Genomic DNA, 24,797 nt, shown 5'->3' on the forward strand with positions numbered 1-24,797 from the left:
TTGGATGGGGTCGCACTCCCCCGGAAGACACAGGTTCACAGTCTGGGTGTTCTCCTGGACTCATTGCTGAGCCTGGAGCCCCAGGTCTCGGCAGTGGCCAAGGGAGCATTTGCACAACTCAAACTTGTGCGCCAGCTGCGCCCGTTCCTTGGGAGGTCTGACTTGGTCATGGTGGTCCACGCTCTGGTTACATCCCGTTTGGATTACTGCAACGCGCTCTACGTGGGGTTGCCTTTGAAAATGGCCGGAAGCTCCAACTAGTACAATGGGCGGCAGCCAGATTAATAACTGGGGCGGCATACAGGGAGCGTACCACCCCCTGCTAAGCCAGCTCCACTGGCTGCCGATATGCTACCGAGCCCAATTCAAAGTGCTGATCTTGACCTATAAAGCCCTAAACAGTTCTGGCCCAATTTTCTTATCCGAACGTATCTCCTCATATGAGCCAGCTAGATCCCTAAGATCATCTGGAGAGGCCCTGCTCTCGGTCCCACCTGCCTCACAGGCGCGGCTGGTGGGAATGAGGGACAGGGCCTTCTCGGTGGTGGCTGTGGAACACCCTCCCCACAAATATCCGACAAGCCCCAACTTTTCTGGGTTTCAGAAAGGCTGTGAAAACATGGCTGTATGCACAAGCTTTTAATGAGTAATACGATAACGTCGACATGTTATGACAACGTTGAAGGCTGAAGCATGAGGTTTTTAGACAAATGGATCTAATTTACATATGTTTTAATTGTTATAATGTATATTAATGATGTATTTTGTAGTTTTAATTGATTATATGTACTGTTTTTGTTTTATTATTATGTTCTTGGCATTAAATGCTGCCAACTGTTGTAAGCCGTCCTGAGTCCCCCCGGGTGAGAAGGGCGGGGTATAAATGCTGGAAATAAATAAATAAAATAAAATACATGTAAGTACATACGGTATTTCGAAAGAACATTTATCTGCCTCCTTGAATTCTGGTTATTTATTTATTTATAGTATTTATATTCCGCCCTTCTCACCCCGAAGGGGACTCAGGGCGGATTACAATGAACACATATATGGCAAACATTCAATGCCAATAGACAAACAACATTCAGTTTTAGACAGACACAGAGGCATTTTTAAACATCTTTCCAGCTTCACGATTTCCGGCCACAGGGGGAGCTGTTGCTTCACCGTCCATTGATGGCTGTTCTTCCTCTTCTTTTCCTCGTGAGCAGTTTTATGGTGTTGTAGATTAGTTAAATTAGCCTCCCGCATAAAGCGTCCCTAAATTTTCCCTACTTGACAGATGCAACTGTCTTTCGGGGGTGCTAGGTCAACAGCAAGCCGGGGCTATTTTTTTTTTTTTTGGGTCGGAGGCTTAACCTGACCCGGGCTTCGAACTCATGACCTCTCGGTCAGTAGTGATTTATAGCAGCTGGTTACTATAACAGCCCGGTTAATTCCAAACAGAAATACTTAAATTTTGCTTAATTCTATTTGCTCTGATATGCTTTCAATTGCAATTCTTCAAGAAGGGCTCAAGTTTGTTGTGTGCTTTTATTGCCCAGTTATAGTGAATCCTATCTTCTGTGGTGGGTTCTGACCCACAAAATCTTATGTCAAAATATATTTGCTTGTTCATTAAAATTATGGACATACTGATACAGAATCCAAAAACAGGTATTATTGAGAAAATACTTAGCTTGTGATTCAATGAAATTGCTTCAGTTGACTTGGCAAAAAAAGGTTTAAGTGTTGCAAAGATAAAGTAAGATGCCATGCATATGTGAAATATTTGTTGAAATGGTACTAACAACAAGGTGGATGGACACTAAATAGCATCAGAACAAAGTTGGGCTTGGAGTGGATCCCTGCTACCATCTCCTCTAAGTGCTATGCCTCACTTCCTCAGCAGCCAGGCTTGGCTGTGTGTGGCAGGCTCCCAGTTCAGGAGAGCCTCCTGAATATTGTTTGTTTGGGTGGTCAGTCTTCAAACAATGTGAATGCGAGAGCCTTTGTGCCAGAATTTACCACACAGTTTCTAATGACCTTTTCCTCCACATATACACAGGAGTCCAATGGAATACAAACTACACCTATTAAAAGTAGCCATTTCAAATATGGGATATTTTTCATTGTGCAAGGTGTTTGACGCTGATAATGTCAGAAATCCTTCCTCCTCCTCACCTCAGAACTCTGATCCCCTCAGCACATTGGACAGCAAAATTGCAGATCCTGAGGCATTTCTGACTCTATCTTAGGATCCAGTGGGCACCACTAAAGTAAGTTAGACAAGGCAGGTGGCATCCTTTTTCCCCAGGCTCAGCCTGGGCAATTGTTTCTAATTAACTGTGTTGTTTGCTGAATGGGCATGGTTAATTAAACATGCCTAAAATTGCTGGATTATCCAGCAACTTCAGGTAAGTGGGCCAAGCTTGGTCTGTGTTACTGCCAGATCAGCTACATGTGTTGGGTAACAACCACAGAACTGATCCTGTCCCCCATATAAAGATGCATCCTAAATGAATTTAAGTCTCCAAGTCTAGAGGAACTAGATCCAGGCAGTATTAAAAGACCTGCAAGAAGCAATTTCAGAATAACTGGAAATAATATTTGAGAATTCCTGGACTGGGAATTGGTTGACCAACCAAACACAAAGGGTGTTCATCAATTACTCCTTTTCATCCTGGAAAGAAGTGATTATGGGGTTTTCTTTCTGGGTTCAGTGCTATTCAACATCTGTAAAATTACTTTGGACCCATCTACAATGCCAGAAAATGTAGTGGAGATGATGCACTTGCCTGAGCATCTAAATCTAGTTTACCTGGAGTAAACTGCTTAATGCAGTTTGCACCTGGTTTAAAAAAAGAATACTTGCAAAGATCCAGATCTTCAAGTGTCGGAACACAGGCGCCTTAAATACTCAGTCTTAACAAAAGATTTATTGCAACTAAAAAACAGGCTCAGAGACACTTAACTGCAGTGTCTCTGACCCAGGACCGGCCCGAGGAAATTCGAAGGGGTACGCAAATTTTTTTTGCGCCCCCTCCCCTGCGCCACAGGAGGCGTGGCCAGGACTGCCCCCGCCCCCCGCGCCCTAACCCCACCTCCAACGCCAGGCGGCCACGCCTCCCGTGGCGCAGGAGGCATGGGAGGCGGGGCCAGGGTGCGCAGCATGGGAGGCGGGGCCAAACGTGGCCCCGCCTCCTGCGGGGCGCGCCCTGGCGCAGCCAAGCTGCGGCAGGAGTTCTTCCAGGCCGCAGCCTGAAAGGACTCCTGCTGCAGTGGGCGCGCGCCGTGGGAGGCGTGGCTGGTCCTGCCTCCCACGGGGTGCGCCTTGGCGCAGCCAAGCTGCAGCAGGATTTCTTCAAGGCCGCAGCCTGAAAGGACTCCCGCTGCAGCGGGCGCGCGCCATGGGAGGCGTGGCCGATCCCGCCTCCCGCGGGGTGCACCCTGGCCTGGCTGCGCCATGGCGCGCCCCGCGGGCCATGGCGCGCGCGGGCCTGTGCCATGGCGCGCCAGCTCTGGCCCCGCCTCCACGTCACATGGCCCCGCCTCCGCCAGGTGTGGCCCCGCCTCCCAGGGGTTCAATAGCGCCCCTGGGAAGGTGGCGCCCAACGCGGGGGCGTGGCCAGCGTGCCGTGTTGGGCCGGGCCTGCTCTGACCAAAACTCAAAGTTTTAGCCCAAACTGGGCTAAAAAAGAACGGAAAATAATCAGGATTAAATGGAGGGATAATCCGGATTAAAACGCAGTCAATGGAATTGGCAGCAAACAGCGCTGTAACAGGCTTCCTGGAAGACAGCGCTGCACACAGAAAGTAAACAAAACCAGTCAAAGTTCAAAAAACAGCAGAACAGAAGGTCCAAACTAACGTTGTCTTCAAGGTGTTTACACAAGCCGCAGTCGAGTCAAACCAGGAGCCAGGAACAGGGGAAAGCCACACTCACGATAGCCAATCCAAAAGTAGTTTTCCGAAGTGGGTAACCGGAGCCGAAAACAAGTCAATCCAAAGCCAGGAAGGGAGAAAGCTGCATCCACAAAAAGCCAATCCAAATGTTGTTACCTAAGATCATCAAATAGAGCCGAAGCCGCCAGTCCAAAGTTCCAGGAAGGGAGAAAAGCACACTCACGATAGACCAGTCCAAATCCAAGAATCACAGGAACCAGGAACACCAAGCTGTAGAGCCAGGACCCAAAGCCCAACAGGAAAAACAGGCAGGGACAAACCTACGCCAAAACAACACTTTGCCTTCTGAAAGGATCCCCATTTCAGACCCTACTTTTAACTTTTAACATCATTATTTGAAGATGAGCTGGCCTCCACCCCATCGTCATCTCCCACAGCTGTTCCTGTCATCACAAGTGAATCCTGGTTATCATCCCTCCAGCTCCTCCATCTCCTATCAAGACTTAGGTTTCCCCATGACCCTGGTGTATCAGCTGTTTGCCAATCCTCCTGTCCCGAAAACCCACAAACGTATCACTAGAAGTTGGCTCTGCACACATATCCCTTATTTCTTGTACCCTAGTCCAGTCCGATGTGCCCTCTACATTTTCATCACTCTCAGACCCATCATCCCCAGAGAAACCCAAATATGACTCCTCCTCTGTGGGAGTAGTAAGTATATCCCAGAGCTTCTTCCTCTCCCGTTCCTCATCTGATTCCTGCTCCCGAGTAACCCTCTTAGTTCCTCTATTCACATCCATCCCGTCTCCTTTTTCAATCATTGACTCCTCATCACTTGAAAACCCTTCAAACGTGTCTTCTTCAGCCTTCTGTAATAAGTATTTCTCCCCCTGGGGGAGAAGAGCACTATATAAATTAAATAAATAAATAAATAAATAAATATTTCCCGATCTGTTTCCTTTGCTGTTCTTCATCTGGCACCTGCTCAAGATTACCCCTTTTCCTCCTACTAGTACTTCTACTACCGTTTGTAATATTGCCAGCAGACTCAACTACAACATGAAGTCTTCCCTCCCTGCCTCCTGCCCTTTCAGTAAATCTAGGGAAAACTGAGTGTGAACCCATGGTCAGAAATACTAAAAGAGAAAGGAGATAGTGATGGATGGGAATTTCTGAAAAGTGAGACAATGGAGGCACAATTTCAAACATTTTCAATGAGGAGGAAAAAACGAAGTGTCTAAAAACCAGAGTGGATGTCTAAGGAACTTTCAACTAAGCTAAGATTTAAAAGAGACAAATACAAAAATAGATTTCCAATATATAGCATGTATAGGAAGAAAGTTAGAAAACTCAAAGCACAAAATGAGCTCAGGCTTGCTAGAGATACTGAAAACAATAAAAAGTGGCAGTTTTTTATGTCCATAGTGAAAGAAGAACAAGGAAATGGTAGGGCACTAAATACAATGCTCCTCTTCATCTTGGAAAGAAAGCAGGGTTCTGTTTTGAACCCAGTGCTATTCAACAAATTTATCAATTAATGATGGAATAGAAGGCATTTTTATCCAATCTGCAGATGACACCAAATGGGGAGCAAAAGCTAATGCCCCAGAAGACACAATCAGAATCCAAAATGACCTTTACAAAGATATTTAGCTGAGCCAAAAATAATAAAATGAATTTCAACAGTGAGTACTACACTTAGGCAATAAAAATGAAACACACAGACATAGGATGGGTGACGCCTGGCTTTAAAAAAAACAGTACATGTGGTGTTGGGGGTAATTCCAAAAAGGAGAAAGCATTCAAAATGGTAAAGCAGCAACAACAACAGCAGTCTTTCTAGTGTAGCAGTAGAACAATTGCGCTTAAGAAATTCAGGAGTAAAATCAAGATCTAAAATTTAAAAAATACTTTATTCAACGAACTACAAATCTAGATAGGAAATTAAGCAGGACCTAGTTATCCAACTAAATTAACTCAACTTGTCCCTCCATGATCACAGGAGAAAAAGCAAAATAGAGGACTCTGAGACTTGCAACATAGACACTTTGTATAGAATGGGATGTGTCCCTAAGAAGCACCAGTCTAACAAGCATTGTGATGGGAGGAGAGAAAGAAAGACAGGGAGACAAAAAGCTCAGTAGGAGAAAGGCTTTTTCCCTGGCAAATACCTCATCTACCTTTCTAGGTCCTTGATGAAAACCTTAAACTTGTAAGGCTGTTGCTGAGTTCCAACATGTAGAAGGGATTTAGGAGTCTTAGTAGACCACAAGCTGAACATGAGTACACAGTGTGATGTTGCAGCTAAAAAAGCCAATAGGATTTTGGGCTACATCAAAAAAAATTTAGTGTCTAGCTGAAGGGAAGTAATTGTGCCCGTCTATTCTGCCTTGGGCAGACCTCACCTGGAATAACACTCTGCCCAGTTCTGAGCACTATACTTCAAGAAGGCTATTGACAAGCTAGAAGAGTGGTTTCCAACCTTTTTTTGAGTCCCGACCCTATTTTATAGAGGCAAAGTGACCCGCGACCCTGATACTTTAAAAATTGGAGCTCTTGGCGCTGCTACAGTGATGACTACCATGTCTAGACATTATAGCACTGCTTAGCTCCTGGTTGATTGCTCTTGGCTGGTTGCTCGACTGGCCAAAGAAGGGAAATCACATGATATGCTGGGTGTCAGATTCACAGAAATGGGATCATTCTATTCATGTCAACATACAATTTACTATATTTCACAGAATTTGCTGGTATTGAAGAAAAACAAGGTTAGGCACTCAGTGTGCACGTATAACTAAGAATTGACCAATCACAAACCAAACATTGCCATCTCTGAACTGCACATGAACCTGAACCTCTTAAGGTAACCCAATGAATGAAAAATAGTTATACGTTTATGCAATCAAATTTCTGTGCATGACATGATGACATGATCTTTTGTTTTCCCTTTAAAAATCTCATAGCTCACTATGGCCTGGTGACCCCACAGAAAAAACTTCGTGACCTATGGGTTGGGAATCATTGAGCTAGACTGTTTGGATGGCAACTGGCACATTTATACTCTCGGGAGGGATGGTGGGTGGAGTTACCTCCAAAAAGTTTCTATCAAGTGATTCTGGAAGTTTCCAAAGAGCAGGTTCAGTATCACCTAGTAATATAATTCATAAGAGATGGCAAAGAAGAAATAAGACATTCCTCTTGTTTTAAAGTGAAAGCACTTTCTTTTAATGCTCAAAGGGTTTTAAGGCGATTAAAACCCCCCTCCTATTTACTCTGCAGTTTGGGGAAAGAACTGTTGAGGTTTTTAAAATATGAGTTTAACCATCTAATTTGGATTGGGATGAAATCAGGAGTGGTGAAGGATGCAGATCAGTTGATGGGTACGGAATCGTGGGAGATGTGTTGCCCAGGCTCTTGCTTCCCTACAAGGAACTAGAAGAGTCGGTACAATTTCCGGCCTTCTGGACGTATGTGAAGCTTTGGATCTGTGATCTTCAAATATTTGCTTGCCTTTTGATAGCCTTGTGAATAGGGCAATGGAAGAGTCTCATGGGGCACAGAGTACAAAACACTTTCATGGAAGTAAGCATTATTAAATTCAGCAGGACATACATCTGACAATAAGATTATACCATAGGTTATCATTCCTAAATTCACTTAAAATGAGGCAGCAAATTAGAAAGGGTGAAGCAACACAAGTGAGAACTGAAGCAACTGCCAAATCCAATGGAAATGCAGGTGGCTGGTCAGAACGGCAGAAAAGAGAAAAAGACTTTTTGATTACGTGAATATTTGAATCCATGGCAATAAAGCCATTTGCAGCTGCTGTGGTCATGTGACCAGACATAAACTGATATATACACAGTAGAAACACCTCCTAGTAGTGATGTGATTACATGATGGCAGTCCAGTGTGGATTCCCAAATTAATTTCAATTTGAATTAAATTGGATATATATGTGTGGCAGTAAAGGGGTCAAATTAGGGCAGGAAACAATTCAGTGGAGCTGGGATACAGCTTATATGTACATGTACAACTTAAAGATCTGTGAAAGACCAGGGTTTTACTCCTGAACATCAATGATCTGCAGCCACTGGTGTGAGAGAGGGAAAGCAAATGTGGCACTTGGTATTAAGAGACTATTTGGCCACTTGGCATTTTCAGACAAAGATGATGACTCAAGTAGGACACTGAAGTCTGCTTGCTATGTTGATGGAACTTTGCCACCAAATTTTCTGAATCTTTTGCTAGAAAAAAACGACCAACTGCACTGCAATATTTCTGAAAATAGGACAGCTATTTTCAGAAAGGAAAAGGAGCCCCGGTGGCGAAGTGTGTTAAAGCACTGAGCTGCTGAACTACCAGACCGAAAGGTCCCAGGTTCAAATCCCGGGAGCGGAGTGAGCGCCCGCTGTTAGCTCCAGCTTCGGCCAACCTAGCAGTTCGAAAACATGCCAATGTGAATAGATCAATAAGTATCGCTCCGGCGGGAAGGTAATGGCACTCCATGCAGTCATGCTGGCCACATGACCTTGGAGGTGTCCACAGACAACGCCGCCTCTTCGGCTTAGAAATGGAGATGAGCACCAACCCCTAGAGTTAGACATGACTGGACTTAACGTCAGGGGACACCTTTACCTTTACCTGCAATGTGTGGGTGTGTCACGTGAATTTAACTAGAAATTTCTGTCTCGTATTTTAAATATTAGGTAAAAGGAGCGGTCTTTAGAATGCTCACCAAGAGGGGTCCTTGGCCTCTCTAAACTATATACCCCACAATTTTGCAGCCAAAAGACTTAAAAGGGGAAGACCTTCTTCATCTACTTTAAAAAGCTAACTTTTCCTAGGCTGCAGTGGTTCTTCCTCTGTGTAGTTTTTCGAGTCTTCTTCTTCTCCCTTCATCCGACCTGCCTCCCTTTTTCTTTCTTTCTTTGCAGGCCCCTCTGCCCTCTTCCTCCTGGCCTCAGCTTCTGGAGGGGTGCTGCCTTCCCTGCCCTTGCTCATGAATGAAGAGCAGTGGATGTTTTAGAGCCCCCAAGGACACTGCCTTACACACACCCAGAGCTTCAGGAGTGACTCTTGGGTCTTTTGGCAAATTCCATGATTTTGTTTTTCTGATAGTTAAGTTGCAGCTGATCTGCTTAGAAGTATTGTGTTAGTGCTCTCAGTGCTCTTTTAAGGCCAATAGGTGTTCTTGAGAGTAGAGCGGCATCATCTGCATAAAGTAAAGTGGAAATATGTCTTCCTGCAAGTTTGGGGGAGTGGAAATCCATGTTGTGAAGATAATCCACTATGGAGTTGATGTAGAAGTTACATAATAGTGGGGCCACGATGTAGCCTTGCTTGACACTTTTTTCAGTTCCAATTGCATTGGTAAAGTGACCCTGGAGGTTAAATCTTATTTTCATGGAGTAAGCAGATTAGGTAAAGTGGTCATCGATCGATTGAAGAGGTCTCCAGTTTTTTTTCCATGGTTTAACTCAGGAGATAGAATCAAAAGCTCATTTAAAGTCTATGAAGGTGCCATAGGAAGAATATTTTTCAATAAGATGTTGTAGTACTAGATATTGGTCTATGGTGAATTGACCTTCCCTAAATCCAACTTACTCCTCCAGGAGTTTCCATTGATTATGTCTTGCATGTAATTTGCTGATTGTACTGAGGAGGCTGATTGGTCTGTAATTTGCAGGGTCTTTTTCCCCTTTCTTTTTATAAATGCAGACAATGATTGCAAGCCCCCAGTCCATAGGGCTTTGGCCATAGCTGCCGATGCATGTGAAAAGGGAGACTAGAATAAGGGTCCAGAAATTCAATTTTTGTCATCTCTGTGGTTGGAAAGTAGGAGTCAATTTTTATCTGTTTCTGTTTTGGATGATTTTTGGGTCTGTTTCATTGCTGGGGCTGGTTCAGGTTCTTTTCTTACCCCTGACTGGCATTTTGAGCTGTGGATCTTGGGTCATCTGGTGTGAGCTGCTCTGCGTTCAGGAGCTTAGTTCAGGAGCTGCTAACTAGTTGCCAACTTGGTCCCGTCTTTGGAAAACACTATAAATCTTTCCTAGACAGTTCAAAGCCAGAAGGAGGCACCGATGGGGAGGCAGAGATGATATCTGGATCTCTGGAAATATTTCTCATGGGAAAAGTCAGATTAACGGGTTTGTGGGGAGGGCTAAGAAGAGTGGCTTGGACTAAGTTGCCATGGATCTGAGGGAGGGGATAGCAGGAGTGGGTAGAAAAACTGGAACTTTCTCATGCAAACTTTAATATTGACTTTTTGCTTGAACATAGGTAATATGTTTCCAATACTTTCTCTTGTGAATGGATTACATCACGAGAGAGGCTTTGCAGTTACTTACATGGGAGGGGCTTGAACTAGATGACCCATGCGGTCTCTTCCAACTCTATGATTCTGATTCGTTAAAAATGGATATAATATCACCTCTCAGTCTTCTCTTCTTCTGGCTAAATATAACGAAATTACTCCAACATTTCTCACAGGGTTTGACTTCAGGTCTTTGACTATCTTGGTGAACAATTAGCTTGTTTAATATCTAGTGTACAGATATGGATGCAGTAACTGCACTGCTGCTTTATTGGGTGCATGAAACTTTAGAAGACTGTATATTGCAGGGATGGGCAACTGTGGAAGGTTAGGAAATCACCCCTAGGAGACCTAGGAATGCCACATCTGCCCTTTCAGTTAATCAATCAATCAATCAATCAATCAATCAAATCATAAGACCTCTCATGGGCCTAAATTGGCAAGAGAGTTTGCAAACTGTGGCAGAAATACACAGCATGTCCCATGCTGGACATTTTGGAGCCTTTTGATCCCTGAAAGACTCAACACCCACAAAAGTGCATTTGGAGGGTATTCTGGAGTAAAATATTATACATTTTTTATCTCTTGGAGGAGGCACAAAAATGCCGGGGGTCTCATGCAGTCTGATGGCTTCACTTTGCCCATCTCTTGTATATGGATTGGTTGCAGTATAGAATATGTTGTATTGTTGCTTTTAAATTTTAATTTTAATTTAAATGTGCAAACTACATGCACATATTCACTTACAATTCGCCTCACAGAAACTAAGAACGATACACCTACACAGAAAAGGATCTAAACAGCCTGTTTTTTACTTCAGCTCTCACAATTCCTAACAGCTGTTAGGAATCGTGGGAGTTAGTCCAAAATACCTGGAGGGCCAAAGTTTGTCCATGCCTGAACTATAGTACTGAGACATGTGAACAATCATTTAGAATTGCCTTCATTTTATAAACAGAAATAATGTTTGTCTTCTGAGTGACCAAAACCTATTGCTGAGGTATTGCCAGTCCAATTTTCCCTCTGAATATTGTATTTCTTACCTTCACTTCCACATGGGCCATCAGGACAGCAAAGTTGGTTAGGTGATTACAGGAACATGTAGTGTGTGTCTTGTTTGTCACCAGTAGACGACATCCTTGAGTTGACCAATACCCTGTCATTGTGCGTTTAGAATAGCTCCAGAATGAACAGTTGGGGTTGAAATTTTCCTCTGACTGCTACATATATAAAATAAAATACAGACAGACAGAATTGAAAGCCTGAAACATCAAACACATTCTATCAGGCAAAAAAGCAGAGGTCAAGATATTGCAAGTACTACCTCTTCATGCTACACAAGTGTTTCTCATTTCAGGAAAATGTTTATTTTTTCATGACTGGCAGCCATCCTAGATTACACTGAGCTCTTCAGAACTATTTTGGTCTGTTTCTACTGCAGAGTTTAATGAATCAATGTGGTTAAAATAATGGTAGTCCTTTATTGTTGGATCAAGGCCATTCTCTTTCTATAGCTAGGATAAAGTAATTCTAGGTTTGCTTCATGTCAAAGTTCTTGATGGTAGGGGGGCGGAGTCACCATGGCCGAATAGAGCTGCCTCTGTAAATCCTCGAGTGAAGAAATAAAATAAAGAAGTGAAATGAGTAATTAATTAAACTTGATTAAGAGGATTGGAAATGAAAGCTGAAGTTGTGCAGGATCTAAAGATATAAAGATTGCTTTGGCAAGTCCATTGGAGAGCGAGATAAGAGCGGTAATGATTTAGGGGAGAGACTGAGAGACAGAACAGTCTGAACAGGAGAAGACAGAACAAAAGATTTACAGCTGCCATTAAACTTATTTTAATGAGTGGAATGGGACAAAGGGAGTGAAGGAGAAGGAAAAAAGAATTTATAAACAAAGCAGTTAAACCATAAGAAGTGGACGAAGTTGAAATGTAAAGTGAAATAGAATTGAAGAGGGGCTGAAGTGACTGTAATTTGAATGCAGAGGAGGAAACTACAACAAGAACAGGAGTAGGATAAGACTCCCCTCTGGGTCCAAACGAAACCTTCAGACAGATCATACGCAAGATTAGAAAGAGTAACCTCTTTAAATAAAATGAGAAGTCTGCCATCACCAACATCAAAATAATTTAAAGGCAAACAGTTGCAGAGAATACCCCTCTCTCCGCCTTCACATTGCTTCCATCTCTGACTACTAGAGCCAAAGTACAAGAAACAAGTGAAGCGTAGAAGCAAAAAGAAATGGATAACAGCCAGCTATTAAGGAAATTATCAGAATTTATAAAACAAGAGAATGATAAGAAATCTACAGAGCTAAGTAAGATGTTTGAAAAAGAAAGAAAGGAAAGAAAGCACGAGAAGAAAAATGACTTTCAAGCTCTGAAAAGGGAGTTGGCTGCAGATAGAAAGAGTTCAGATGAAAAATTCCAGACCTTGCAAAACAATTTAAAACTATACAAGGATATATCCAAGCAATAAAATCAGAAGCTGAAAAGAATAAAGTGGAACAAAAATAATTAAGAAAAAAAAATTTTATGGAGAAGAAATTTGTGTATATGCAAGACAACCAGAGGAGAAATAACATTATCATAAAAAAAAACTTTACAGAGGAAACAGAAAAGAAGATTTGAGTACAGAAATTCTGAGGTGGCTTTGAAAAGTGATACCATCATTAAATTGGGAGGAAATGGACTTAGAACATGTTCATCATCTTCCAGCTGGAAGAAATAAAATAACACCTAGGAATATAATAATTCAAATATTACAATTCACTAAAAAAGAAGCATTGATGAACATACTAAAAATTCCAGAGAATTTGAAGATGGGAGAAATAAAATTGGAAGTGTTTAATTATCAGTGCCCTGAAACTAAAAACTGGAGATACTTAATGAAGCCAATCACGATTCAATTAATTAAAGCTGGGATAGCATATACACAGGGATATCCAACCTTTCTTAAGTTCCAATGGAGAGGAAAAAGATACAGAGTGAACTTCCTGGATCAAAGATGTTAGCCAGATCCACACACATGCAAAAAGAAAAAAGAAAAAAAAGAAAATGGAAAGTATGATAAACACTATAAAAGACCAAAAGGCAGAGTATGTAGATCAATGAAAGAAAAAAAAGAGTTTTTGAAGAGTTTTATAATTACTTATATCAAACAAAAGCCAGCTCTATAGAGGAAATTAGGAAATACGTGGAGGAAAACTGGGAAAGTAAGCTGGAGGAGAAAGATAAAGAATTATTGGAACAACCTATTAAAAGAAGAGAAATAGAATAAGTTATTAAGAATTTAAATGCAGGAAAAGCTTCAGGTCTGGATGGATTGAGAACAGAATATTACAAATGTTTTAGAAAAATGTTGATTCCAAAAATGTTAGAATTGTATAATGGAATAATGAAAGAAGAAAAAATACCAGAATCATGGAGAAAGTCATTAATAATATTAACACCAAAGCCAGATAAAAATTTAACAAACCCAGGGTTGTATAGACCCATATCATTAGTGAATCTGGATGAAAAAATATAAGCCAATAGAATGAACAAATGCATGTATAAGCAATTTATCAATATTCCCTTTTGATATTTTTTTTTATTAAGAGCATGGAATTCTCTTTATTTTGAATCCTGCCACCTTCCCATATTTATTAATAGTTTCCATCAAGCTTTGATTGCTTTTTAATGGGTCTTCCATAATACATACCATATCATCAGCATGTTTTGACTTTGAATTCTTGTTATGTTGCCGCCCTATATGAGAGCCATGCGTGAGTTAGGGCCTTTTACCCTAGCACTCAAGACCTGGCTCTTTACTAGAGCTTTTGATCTATGTTAATTTTATCAATATTTGTATGTATGTTTTTATCCTTTACAATTTTATCTTTTAAATCACCTAGAGCATCTTGGATGGAGGGCGATTAATAAGTAATTAAATGATGATGATGATGTTATTTTCACCCCTTCAATACAGCTGTCTTCCCAAATCCTAATATTTAATATTTCCTTGTGCTGCAAGTTTTGGACTCGAGCGCAGAAGCAGTGAGGGTATGCAATCTGAAAAGAAACTTAGTATAACCCTTGATTGGGGTAATACTTGTTTGTGTGTTGTTAATCTCATTAGTCTGCATATTGTGTTTATCTATGGTGCAATAAGGGTCTTTGTTGATTGATTGATATTCCTAACATCCATATAAAAGGCAAGGTGACAAAGGGCACCTTTGTCTCATTCCTTTTTGGATCTGAATATAATTTGACATTTGGTCATTTATCCTTAGTTTCGCTTTTTGTTTTGAGTAAATAGCACTGACCACTCTTTTAAATTGCTGATGCACCCCATAATGAGCCAATAGGTTTTCTATAAACTCCAACCAAACATTATCAAAGGCTTCCTCAGCATCTAGAAATAAAAGTGCCACTTCTCTGTTAGGGTCTTTTTCAGCAACCTCTAGTATATTAAGGACCGTTCTCACATTTTGGTTTAACTGCCTGTTTGGAAGGAAGCCTGCTTGGTCTTCATATAAAATCTTAGTTACGGTTAATTTTAATCTATTTGCTAAAATTTCTGCAAATAGTTTATAATTACAGTTTAGTAAGGAAATTGGTCTAAAGTTCTTAATTTGTTCCATATTTCTATCTTGTTTGGGAATTAGTACTATAGTAGTTTCCGCTCATGAATCCAGGATCTCTCGATTTTGAAGCACTTGGTTCATTATTGAGAGAAGAACTGGATCCAGTTCTTCTTTATATGTTTTATAGCAGAGGTTCCCAACCTTTGGGCCTCCAGGTGTTTTGGACTTCAGCTCCCACAGTTCTTAACAGCTGGTAAACTGCCTGGACTTTCTGGGAGTTGAAGTCCAAAACACCTGGAGGCCCAAAGGTTGGGAACTACTGTCTTATAGTACAAGGCAGAGAATACCTTTTGATATGTTTTCAGGAAAACAGAAAACGCAAACAGCTGAAATATAAGGTTTCCTTCACGGTTGGTATCTCCTTACCTTAATGTGCTTGACAGTGAACACCACAGGATCAGCCAAATAAACCTTATTGCTGAATTCTTTGTTTATTGCTGCTGTGATAATTGGAGAATTGACTATTAAAGAATGATTTGTTGACATTGCTTCCAACCCCAGTTTCATGCTGGCATTTTCTGTGGACAGGTAGGGGCCCAGGTTGTTGTACAGGACAAAGGCCACTCGGATTTCACCTAGAAAGAAAAACAGGATAATGGGCAAATAGGCACCAGAATCATAATCCCTTTCTCTAGTGTAGAAAAGCTTCTCTTAAAGTAACCTGTTTGTCCCATATGGAGTAGGAAATGGGTAATGGATAGGTAATCTTTCCCATTGAAAGCTCAAATCTGTTCATGGTGTCTTCTTCACAGCAAAGCTAACCCAGGCAGGTAATAAGATATATTTGGTGGATTTCTATTTGTGCATCTTTCAATACCAAAACTTTCTCATCAAGAAAAAAGAAACTTTTTAATATTTTTTCATTCTTACTGGGGAGCATTCTATCTGCTGGCCATGTTAATCCTGATGTTTTCTTCAAGCACTTTATACAATCATAAGTCACTCAAGAATAACTGCATTCTGAAGATATTAGGACTATGACCCTTTCTACACTGACCACTTAGATTGGTTCATGGCAGAAAATGGTTTTGCTGTGTGTATGATCAGACTGCCATTTCCGGAACAGGTTGGAGGCCAGGGAGATGATTACATTAACTATGGAAGACAGCCTCAACCCTTTTCCAGAATCTACAGTAGCCATGACTTGACAGCCACCAGAGAATGCATTTTCCCCCCATTCCTGGGCAAGATACGCATGGAGTGCTCTGGACGCATAGGAAATGGAGACAAGAAGGAAAACTGACAGTTAGTAGTACACCCTGATATCCAACCTTAACCTTGGGGCATTTTTTGCTGTCCCCACGTTTTTAATTTTACTAAGTACAGTGGTGTGGTGGGCATCTACAATGTGCTTTGCATTCAGCAGAGCTGATTTTGCTGTTCAGTGTGGTTGAGTTTTGGGGCTCAGTGCAGCTTCTTAAAAACCTTATTTTGGACTTCTCCCCGAGTTTGCTTGATGTACTTTATCATACTTAATCCATGCTGCAGCATTCTTTAGTGGCATGTGTTATCTAGCTGCTGCAGTTTGACACTAGCTTCAAATTACATTATATGTTCAGTGTAGATGGACTCTATGAGAGTAATTTACATTAATGTGAAGAATAAACTTTATCTTGTTCATCTAAAGCTCCAGCACTCAGCACCCAGGATTTGTAAAGTAAACTTATATATAAATATGAGGATAACTGTAATATGGCTACAGCTGAGCATCGATCTTGGTTACATCATTTCACCACACCAGTTGTTGACTTTTTGGGGGAATACACTTAGCAACACCTGTAATAGAATGACCTGTGCACAATTTTTTCTCCATGAGACACCATATCTAACTTAACTAAACTCTAGCAACCCCTTTAATAAATAAGGCAGCATACTAACAGTCTTACATTATACCATAACTTGTCTTTCCAAGGAAACCTTCAAAAAACACATCAGACTAATCATCCAGGGGAAAGCAACATAGTCCATTGTTCTGTGACTGAGGACAAACTTTCCAGGCCAAATGTCCCAGTTTCTCTCACCACAGAAGTCAGTAGCATGGATTTCTGCCTGGTGTCCTAGAAAACCATTGACAGTCAGAACAAATGGTACTGGAGAGAAGCATACTTGGTTCATGTTGTTATACTAATAGTTGCAGTAAAAAAGCTGAAACTTAGTGTATCAATACATACTTAAAACAAAATCATTCTAAACTGCCAAACTTACCATTTCGACCATTCTGTTTCAATGTGTTTGCTGACAGCTGGATAGTACTACCATAGCCTGTATTCTGTGGAAACTTCAGGCCTTCCAAGTTTCCTTCCGTACTTAATCTTGCTACTTCCAGCTCTATCAATATGAAATAAGTGAACACTGAATGCATGTAAGTCAAAGAGACCAACTGGTAACAAATATTGAGGGCCAAATAAGAGTTTTCTATTTTTTTTAATAAAAACTATTTATTAAAATATACTAAGATAGAGTACACTTATGTTTAAGAAAGACAAACTTAAATGAACATATGCTAAATATCCTATCTTCTAAGAAGCTGACACTCTCACCCCAATTTGCTCTTCCTACTTTAAGCTCAAAAATGAAATTATTTACTTCAGTACCTCCTTCAAGGCCACTCATACCAAAGCTTTTGGGTTTTGCTCTTAAATATACAGTCAATAACACATTTTTCTCATAGATGGAAGATTCATCTGGATGTATCAGATATCCCCTTTGGTTTTGGAAAATGGGAAATATTGATTAAAAAAACTCAAAAATCAGAACACAGAATCATAGAATAGTAGAGTTGGAAGAGACCTCATGGGCCATCCAGTCCAACCCCCCCGCCAAGAAGCAGGAAATCGCATTCAAAGCACCCCTGACAGATGGCCATCCAGCCTCTGTTTAAAAGCCTCCAAAGAAGGTGCCTCCACCACACTCCGGGGGAGAGAGTTCCACAGCTCTCACAGTGAGGAAGTTATTCCTGATGTTCAGGTGGAATCTCCATTCCTGTAGTTTGAAGCCATTGTTCCGCGTCCTAGTCTGCGGGGCAGCAGAAAACAAGCTTGCTCCCTCCTCCCTATGACTTCCCCTCACATATTTGTACATGGATATCATGTCTCCTATTAGCCTTCTCTTCTGCAGGCTAAACATGCCCAGTTTTTTAAGCTGCTCATCATAAGGCTTGTGCTCTAGACCCTTGATCATTTTAGTTGCCCTCCTCTGGACACTTTCCAGCTTGTCAATATCTCCCTTCAACTGCAGTGCCCAGAATTGGACGCAGTATTCCAGGTGTGGTCTGACGAAGGCAGAATAGAGGGGTAGCATGACTTCCCTGGATCTAGACGCTATACCCCTATTGATGCAGGCCAAAATCCCATTAGCTTTCTTAGCAGCCGCATCACATTGCTGACTCATGTTTAACTTGTTGTCCACAAGGACTCCAAGATCTTTTTCACATGTACTGCTGTCTAGCCAGGCGTCCCCCATTCTGTATCTTTGCATTCCATTTTTTCTGCCGAAGTGAAGTATCTTGCATTTGTCCCTGTTGAACTTCATTTTGTTAGTTTTGGCCCATCTCTCTAGTCTGTCAAGATCGTTTTGAATTCTGCTCCTAGTGTTGGCTATCCCTCCCAGTTTGGTGTCATCTGCAAACTTGATGATCGTGCCTTCTAACCCTTCGTCTAAGTCGTTAATAAAGATGTTAAACAGAACCGGGCCCAGGACTCCACTCATGACTTCTTTCCAAGATGAAGACAACGCATTATTGAGCACCCTTTGGGTTCGTTTGCTTAGCCAATTACAGATCCACCTAACCGTAGTTTTGTCTAGCCCACATTTTACTAGTTTGTTTGCCAGAAGGTCGTGAGGGACTTTGTCGAAGGCCTTACTGAAATCTAGGTACGCTACATCCACGGCGTTCCCTGTATCGACCCAACTCGTAACTCTATCGAAAAAAGAGATCAGATTAGTCTAGCATGACTTGTTTTTGGTAAATCCGTGTTGACTATTAGCAATGACTGCATTTGTTTCTAAGTGTTTGCAGACCACTTCCTTAATGATCTTTTCCAGAATCTTGCCTGGTATCGACGTGAGGATGACCGGACGGTAATTGTTTGGGTCGTTCTTTTTTCCCTTCTTGAAAATGGCTTTCTTTTTGTGAGAAGACCGAGGCAAAGAAGGCATTAAGCAGTTCTGCCTTTTCCCTATCCCCTGTCGCCATCACCCCATCTTCTCCTTGCAGAGGCCCTATTGCCTCCTTTTTCTTCCTTTTTCTACCAACGTAAGCAAAAAAGCCTTTTTTGTTGTTTTTAATGTCCCTGGCAAGCCTGAGCTCATTTTGCGCTTTAGCCTTGCGAACCTTTTCCCTACAGGAGTTGGCTATATGTTTGAATTCTTCTTTGGTGATTTCTCCCCTTTTCCACTTCTTGTGCATGTCTCTTTTGAATTTTAGCCAGGTTAGAAATTCTTTGGACATCCATTCAGGCTTTTTCGCACTTGTCATATTTTTTTTCTTTGTTGGCACTGTTTGCATTTGCACCTTGAGTATTTCGCTTTTTAAAAACTCCCATGCATCCTTAACTCCCTTGTCTTTTAATATTGGCGTCCATGGAATGCTGCTCAGTATTTCCTTCATTTTTTGGAAGTTAGCTCTCTTAAAGTCCAGAATGCGTGTTTGACTTGTCTTAGTTTCAGCCTTCACAAACTGCAGGAGCACATGGTCACTTGCCCCTAAGGATCTGACCACTTTGACTGTATTGATCAGGTCTTCCACATTTGTTAAGATTAGATCAAGAGTTGCCTCTTCTACCTTCTGGACCATAAAATTGTCTGCAAGGCAAGTGAGGAATTTGTTGGATTTTGTGCTTTTGGCCGAGTTTGTTTTCCAGCAGATATCAGGATAGTTGAAATCTCCCATGACTACTACATCTCTTCTTTGTGCCTGTTTGGTCAGCTGTTGACAAAAGGTTTCATCAAGTCCTTCATCCTGACTCGGTGGTCTGTAGTATACACCCACGATGAGATCTTTTTGAGTTCCCTTGATTCTTATCCAGATGCTTTCAAGCTGGTTTCCCGGATTACAGTCTTGCATTTCTTCTGCAACATAACTGTTTTTGACATATAAAGCTACTCCCCCTCCTCTCCCCTTTGTTCTATTTCTGTGAAAGAGGTTATAGCTCTCAATGGCTACATTCCAGTGATGGGAGTCATCCCACCAAGTTTCAGTGATGCCTATGACGTCGTATGTGTGGTGCTGTGCTAAAAGTTGGAGTTCGTCTTGCTTATTTCCCATGCTCTGTGCATTAGTGTAAAGACATGTAAGCTCCTGTGACCTTCCCCCGAGCTGTTTATTTGGGATTATTGTGCTCTCGGTAATTGGTCCTTGCTGTGTTTGTGCAGCCCTCCATTTAGCCTTTTGGCAGTTCCCTGTAGTAGTAGGTAATATAGTGTTTGCCAGGCTGTTGTAAAAAAGAAGCAACACTCTGAAAACAGGGGAGTTCCAGACATGAATTAACCAGGGGCAGCTAATGATTCTGAACAAAGGATGCCCCCCAGGCAGGAAGAAGCCAGGAGATGAAGCTATTGGATGCTAATTAAGGTGATTAACTACAACATTCATACTGGCCTCCAACTGACAAGAGTTCTTCTCTCACCCTGGACTTTCCACAGATATATATAAACGTTCCTTGCTTAGTTTCTCCATACCTCACAACCTCTGAGGATGCCTGCCATAGATGTGGGCGAAACGTCAGAAGAGAATACTTCTGGAACATGGCCATACAGCCCGGAAAACATACAACAACCCAGTGATCCCGGCCATGAAAGCCTTCGACAACATAAAAAATTATTCTTCAACCACCTTTAAATTTTGCATTGATAGTGACTTGTAATTAGATTTAGCTCTTGTCTAGAATAGTCATTTTTAAACTTTTTGCTGGTAATCTCAGAATAATTGTCATTTCTTGGAGACTAAGATTTGGAAAACGAAGGTTCCACAATCAGCCGTGGTAATTCACTGGGGAAGTCACATTCTCAGAGGAAGGCAATGACAAATTCTCACTGAAAACATTTTGCCAAGAAAACTCTATCATTAGTTTTCCTTTGGGTGAGTATAATTTGCAAATGACCTGAAGGCACACAACAACATAAGACGTTATCAGAAAAGGACCAATGGCTGAGGGGTCATGACTTTTATCTTCAAACGCAAGGTCACAAACACAATCTCCGTAATTGTGAATCCACTGTGGACAATTCCATAACTGGAATATGAATCTTTATTTATTTCATTTTTGCAAATAATGCTTTTCTCTTCAAAGTGGATAAAACAGCACACTTTTCAAAGGCAATTTACATCCAGAACATCTAAATAAAGACTTTGCACAAAAAACGTTTCTGCACAGATCACACACAGTCTACCTTCACATCTTATATTATTATTAGCATTTGTATTATTTGTATCCTGCTTTTATCTCCATGGCTGAGACACAAAGCAATTAAAACATAATACAATTTAAAATCTCCAGCACAGAAATATTAAAACAGAATTAAACATACAAATTTATTAAATAATCTAAAACAATTAAAAACACATATAATACTAAAGACACTATCACCACACCCTCCTGACTTACTCTTAACAAGTTTATTCTGTAAAATCATGCCTGAATAAAAACGTTTTAAGCCTAGAACCTGGAAGGACTGCAGGGAGAGGGCCATTATAGTCTCTCTGGGCAGAGAATTTTAGGGCCTAGGTGCAGGCTTCCTGTTGTGTCTTGTGTTTGTGATGGATGTGAGACTGACAGAACCCAAAGAGGCTGCTATTCTAATGCTCCTTTTGGCACCCATATCATAAAATCATAAAGTTGATAGAAACCTCAATGGCCATTCACTCCAATGCCACTCTTGACAGCCTGTGTTTAAAAGAGGACATTCCATCACTCTCTAAGGCAACATATTCCACTGTCAAATGGCTATTACCATCAGGAAGTTCTTCCCAAAGTTTAAGTGGAATGTCTTCCTGCAATTTGAATAAATTCCTTGCAAACTAGCTCCTTTCTCAATGTGACATTCTTTCAAATATTTAAACATGGCTATCATGTCCCTTCTCAAGCTTCTCTTCTCCAAGATAAACAGACTCAGCTACCTAAGCTACTCTTCACTTTTCAGAAGCTCCCATCTGTCTCCTTTATCTTTTAGTAATATTGACCATGGGATCATACTCAGGCTTTTTCTTAAGTTTAGTGAATTGTTTTAAAAAATCTAGAATATGCTTTGCTGATCCCTTTTTTACTGTAAAACAAAATCTAGTAGAACACGGCCATTCTCTTCTAAGTAATCTGCAACCTCCATCCCATTAACTAGGCTGTCACTGTTGGTTAAGATTAGATAAAAAACAGCTGATCACTTTGTTGTCCCTTCCACCTTTTAGACCATGAAACTGTCTGCAAGGCAAATGAGGGATGTCTTGTACCTGCTATTCTTGGCAAAGTTTGTGTTCCAAAACTATCAAGATATTAAAAATCTTCCATTACTACTATGTCTCTTTTTTCTGAATATATGGTCATCTGTTCTAGGAAGGCATCATCCAAGTCTTAAATCTGGCTTGGGGGTCTACAGTAAACCCCCACAATGACATCCCAGTTGTTTCTTGTCTCCTTAATTTTTACTCAGATATGCTCAACCTGGCTTCCAGGATTTATGTCATGGATCTCCTCACAAGTGGAAACATTCTTGATGTATTGTATAATGATAACTCCTTATTTCCAGCTTGGTCTGTTTCTTAGGAAAAGGTTATACGTCTCTATTACTACATTCCAATCATGAGACTTGCTCCAACAGGTTTTAGTGACGCCTATTATATCATATGTACTTTGCTGTATTAAGATGTCAAGTTCATTTTATTTATTTCCCATATGTGAGGAGACACCAAAAACCATGAGCCAGCTCCTCTAGCTGCTTATTTAGGTTTTTCCCACTATAGAATTCTTGTACATCTTGTCCTGTACTCTCTATAACAGTTGGGATATTATCTCCTGATAAACTTCTGCTTTCAATAATGCTGTCTCTCCCTCAGAAAACTTACTAATCAGGTTTGGGATACTCTTAGCAAAAACATTCCTGTCAACCTTTGTCAACCCATTCATTGCCATAAATCCAACTTCCATTAAACCTCAGACCTCGGTCCAACAAACCAAATTCATTCTTGGTGGTACCATCTATGAAGTCAGTTATTCACTTCTATTATTTCTCTCTCCCTGCCTGGGCCATGACCTGAACTGAGAGAAAAGACAAATTTGACAACCTGTATATCCAGGTCCTTCATCTTTTTACCTATGGTCTTGTAATCCCATATCCTGAAAATTCCCATATGGACCAAAAGGAAGGGGTAACAGTCCACGGGTTCAAGCCTTTTTAGCCTGTTACATTGTGTATTTTTTCCCCAGAGAGATAACCCATCTCTTGAATCATCTTGTCAGGTCTGCAAACCACTCCTGTTCCCCTCATCAAGGAATCCTCTTTCACCACCACACATTTCACTGGAAGTTTGGCTGGGGCCATTCCGTGAGCTTACTCTTCCAGAGGCACTTGAATATTCTCTGGGGACAGGCCCTTTCACCTCCTGTGTTTGTGAAGTGATCTCCTCTTCAGAAGACATATTATGTGTGTTTTTTCTCTAGGACGGTGTGCTCTGCTTAAAAAACCACTTTTCCACTAATATTTGAAGTGTGGATACTTGGGCCTCAAGGAGCTAGACCTTCTCTTCAAAGAGAGTCACCAAGTTACAACCCACTTCCTCTGACAAGAACACAAACATTCCAAATGGGGACTTGATCTCCCTCATCATCTATTTTTAGTAGGCTTAAGTAGGGGATGGAACAGAACTCCCTCAACCTTTCTTGAAAAACAGGCCTCATCTGTTTGCCTTGCTCCTATATGCCCAAGCTCCATGGACTGGAACTGTGGCTATAGAGGGAGCTAGCGGCTGAAACCAGAAGCCCCATCAATTTCACAGAAGGATGGTTTATTGCCAGAAAACCAGGTAGTTCTACAATGGAATAACAATGAAACATATTCCCCCTCTTGTTATTTCTGCTACTTACGAATATTGTCAGTACTCTCCCTCACAATATCAGTCTTGAGAAGGTTGTCAGCCAGCACAAAGGCACTTTCTTCCACAGTGTCCAGTAACATGGTTGCTGCACGTAGCTGATCACTTGCAGGAAGATCCCGCCAGGCATTCAAAGCCTGTGGCTGAAGGAGGTTATTGACCGTTTCAACCATAGCCTATGAAGAAAAAGAAAAAGTTGATTTTTTTTTTTGGTGAGACTCTGCCTTCCATTACCAGGATATTGTGTTGGTTGACTACAGGGGATGCTACCACCCACCATTCCAAAGTTGGTGTGCTGCTTCACATTCCTATTTTTCTCCTAACTTCCAATCAGCATTTCTGACATCATCCTGACTGAAAGTAATCATGAAGTGTTCCAAACACGTGGCCCAAGCACTAAGGGCTCATTCTGGGAGGCTAGTAGGGAGACAGGAGTTGGCTCGGGCTGTGGCGCAGGCTGGAGAGCAGCTGCAATCAATCACTGCAATGAATCACTCTGACCAGGAGGTCATGAGTTCGAGGCCCGCTTGGAGCCATGTTTGTCTTGTCTTTGTTCTATGTTAAAAGGCATTGAATGTTTGCCTATACGTGTAATGTGATCCGCCCTGAGTCTCCTTCGGGGTGAGAAGGGCGGAATATAAATGCTGTAAATAAATAAATAATAAATAAGTCTTCTCACACACAAGCACACACACAGAGGTGGACCTGTTCTGGCTCCACAGAGCCATCAAATTGGCATAACCCAATGAAAGTACCCCTGAAGCAATTGTCATTTCCCCAGTCTGTCCACAATGCGAGCTAAAAGTCAGAATTTCATTTTCTCAACAGCTGTCATAAGGAAAACAGCAGCTGGATGAGCTCTTAGAATCTCTGGCCCT

At 41.3% G+C, this 24,797-nt stretch overlaps 1 protein-coding gene across 20 annotated transcripts in view; it reads right to left on the reverse strand.

Annotated features, from left to right (window-relative positions):
- adgrl3 (adhesion G protein-coupled receptor L3) overlaps positions 1-24,797 on the reverse strand; it is a 463,017-nt gene that overhangs the window by 113,951 nt on the left and 324,269 nt on the right. For all 20 annotated transcript variants that reach the window (XM_062974088.1, XM_062974092.1, XM_062974094.1 and 17 more), the window contains 4 exons: positions 23,912-24,095; positions 17,043-17,165; positions 15,204-15,412; positions 11,248-11,424 (listed from right to left, as the gene is read on the reverse strand). In XM_062974088.1, coding sequence (XP_062830158.1) covers positions 11,248-11,424; positions 15,204-15,412; positions 17,043-17,165; positions 23,912-24,095 — 693 coding nt within the window. The remainder of the gene's footprint in view (positions 1-11,247; positions 11,425-15,203; positions 15,413-17,042; positions 17,166-23,911; positions 24,096-24,797) is intronic.

Source organism: Anolis carolinensis, chromosome 2, assembly GCF_035594765.1.
Source record: "Anolis carolinensis isolate JA03-04 chromosome 2, rAnoCar3.1.pri, whole genome shotgun sequence".
Taxonomy (NCBI): Eukaryota; Metazoa; Chordata; class Lepidosauria; order Squamata; family Dactyloidae; genus Anolis; species Anolis carolinensis.